Raw genomic sequence first — 2,399 nt, forward strand, 5'->3', positions numbered from 1 at the left:
AATTTTATTGAACACTTATATTTGTTTAAAAGAAACCAACTATTACTAACTAGAAATAAAAATATTATAATTAAATGCTTTATAAAATTAACTTTGTTACTAAAATAATTTACCGGTAAAATAATTGATTTTAAAATTGTTTTAAAAGGTTAAACATGTAACAATATTTCATCATTAATTATTGTCTCTATCTCCTGACTAAAACTCAAATCTCACATTCACTTAATTTTACAAATCTGTTAAAAAATGTGGCATTGGAGACCGTTCGGATCCTCTGTCCCGAACTGTCTCTGTTCCCATGTTCCACTGTCGATCGGACGGTCCAGATTACATCTCAAGAATGCATGACATCTTTAAGATGTGTGTAATATTCTTGTGATATGCAATGCATCCTTGAGATGCAATCTGGATCGTCCGATCGGTAGTGTTCGGTAGTTCGAGACAGAGGATCCGAACTACATTGGAGATGCCTCAAGTGATCCACTGGACTGGACCTTTTTGAAGACCACCATCGCTATAAATTTAGCGTAAGTTTGGATCTATCGATCATTGTAAAAGATCCGAAGAGGGAATCTTGAATTATCGATGGCCGGGAGTAAGAAGGAGATGGTGGTGCTGTACCCGTCGCCGGGGATGGGCCACCTGGTCTCTATGGTGGAGCTCGGCCGCCTCTTCCTCCAACGTGGCCTCGCCGTGACCATCGTCACCGTCGACCCACCCTACAACACTGGCTCCACCGCCTCCTTCATCGCCCGCGCCTCCGCCGCCAACCCCGGCATAGCCTTCCACCGCCTCCCCGCCGTCGAACTGCCCCCCAACCCCTCCTCCCACCACCACGAGGCCCTCGCCTTCGACCTCATCCGCCGCTCCAACACCAACCTCCTCGCCTTCCTCCGCTCCCTCTCCCCTGCCCCCAGTGCCCTCGTCCTCGACTTCTTCTGCCTCTTCGCTCTCGACGCCGCCGCCCCCCTCCACCTCCCTTGCTTCCTGTTCTTCACATCTGGATCCGCCGTCCTCTCCGTGTTCCTCCACCTCCCCTCTCTAGACGTCGCATGCGCCCCCAGTAGCTTCCGCGACCTCGACGACAAGCCACTTTCCATCCCCGGCGTCCCCCCGCTCCCCGCCGACCACATGGGCATCTCCATGCTCGACCGCGACGACGACGCCTACAGAGGCTTCGTCTACATCTCCGATCGCGCACCTGATGTCAAAGGCATCTTCGTCAACACCTTCCGGGAACTCGAGCCGCGCGCGCTCGAGGCCATCTCCGCCGGTCTCTGCGTCACTGACGGCCGATCCACGCCGCCGGTGTACCCCATCGGCCCTTTGATCACCGAGAGGAAGACGGACGGCGGAGGCGAGTGCTTAGCGTGGCTCGACGCCCTCCCGGACGCCAGCGTCGTCTTCCTCTGTTTCGGCAGCATCGGAGTGTTCGAAGCGGAGCAGTTGAGGGAGATCGCGATAGGACTTGACCGGAGCGGGCACCGGTTCCTGTGGGTGGTCCGGAGCCCGCCGAGCCATGACCCGTCCAAACGGTTCGAAGCGCCGCCCGAGCCCGACCTGGACGCTCTGCTTCCCGAGGGTTTCCTGGAGCGGACGCGCGCGCGGGGGCTGGTGGTGAAGGGGTGGGCGCCGCAGTCGGAGGTGCTCCGCCACGCGGCGGTGGGAGGGTTCGTGACCCACTGCGGGTGGAACTCGGTGCTGGAGGCGACGGTAGCGGGCGTGCCCATGCTTGCGTGGCCGCTCTACGCGGAGCAATGGATGAACAAGGTGTTCCTGGTGGAGGAGATGCAGGCGGCGGCGGCGGTGGAGGGGTACGCGGGGCTGGTGACTGCGGAGGAGATCGAGACGAAGGTGCGGTGGTTAATGGAGTCTGAGGGAGGGAGGAGGCTGAGGGATCGTGCGGCGGACATGAAGGAGAGGGCAGCGGCTGCGGTCGGAGAAGGGGGGTCGTCGCGGGTGGCGCTCCAGGAGCTGGTGGCGCAGCTGAAACGCGGCGACGAGAACGGAGAGTGAGTTGGAAAAACACGAGCGTTGACTCTCCGGTGAGCGTTGACGGGCAGTCCACAACGCTGTGTGCGTTTCTTTTTCCTAAATAAAAATAATAATTATTTCATTTTCTATAAAGCAATTGACTTATCGTACCGCATTATATAATTTTATTGCAGAAGTACTTACAATGAGGTGGTGGGATCTATTATTTAAGTGTGGATTCTATCGTCCCAATATGAAAGATTAAGACAGTACCTGTACAAATAGGATTAAATTAACCATTCGACGAAGCTTGAAATTATTATCACATTTATTTATTTTCTAATTTATCCTGTTACTAATTACTAAACTTAACTGAATTTATCTTAAATTTAACTGGATTTTTTTTCCTTAACATCAACTCCAAA

The 2,399-nt window shown here is 53.5% G+C and overlaps 1 protein-coding gene across 1 annotated transcript; it reads left to right on the forward strand.

Annotated features, from left to right (window-relative positions):
• The first annotated feature begins 550 nt into the window (after positions 1 to 550).
• LOC122048944 (UDP-glycosyltransferase 88B1-like) lies at positions 551 to 2,123 on the forward strand. Its single transcript, XM_042610450.1, has one exon. It carries the CDS (start codon positions 586 to 588, stop codon positions 2,014 to 2,016), a length of 1,431 nt encoding a protein of 476 aa, XP_042466384.1. The 5' UTR covers positions 551 to 585; the 3' UTR covers positions 2,017 to 2,123.
• The last annotated feature ends 276 nt before the right edge of the window (positions 2,124 to 2,399 follow it).

Source organism: Zingiber officinale, chromosome 2B (assembly GCF_018446385.1).
Source record: "Zingiber officinale cultivar Zhangliang chromosome 2B, Zo_v1.1, whole genome shotgun sequence".
Taxonomy (NCBI): domain Eukaryota; kingdom Viridiplantae; phylum Streptophyta; class Magnoliopsida; order Zingiberales; family Zingiberaceae; genus Zingiber; species Zingiber officinale.

What these genes read in the sequence shown, in the direction of transcription:
- LOC122048944 (XM_042610450.1), top strand. Translation starts at nt 586, where the DNA reads ATGGCCGGGAGTAAGAAGGAGATGGTGGTGCTGTACCCGTCGCCGGGG.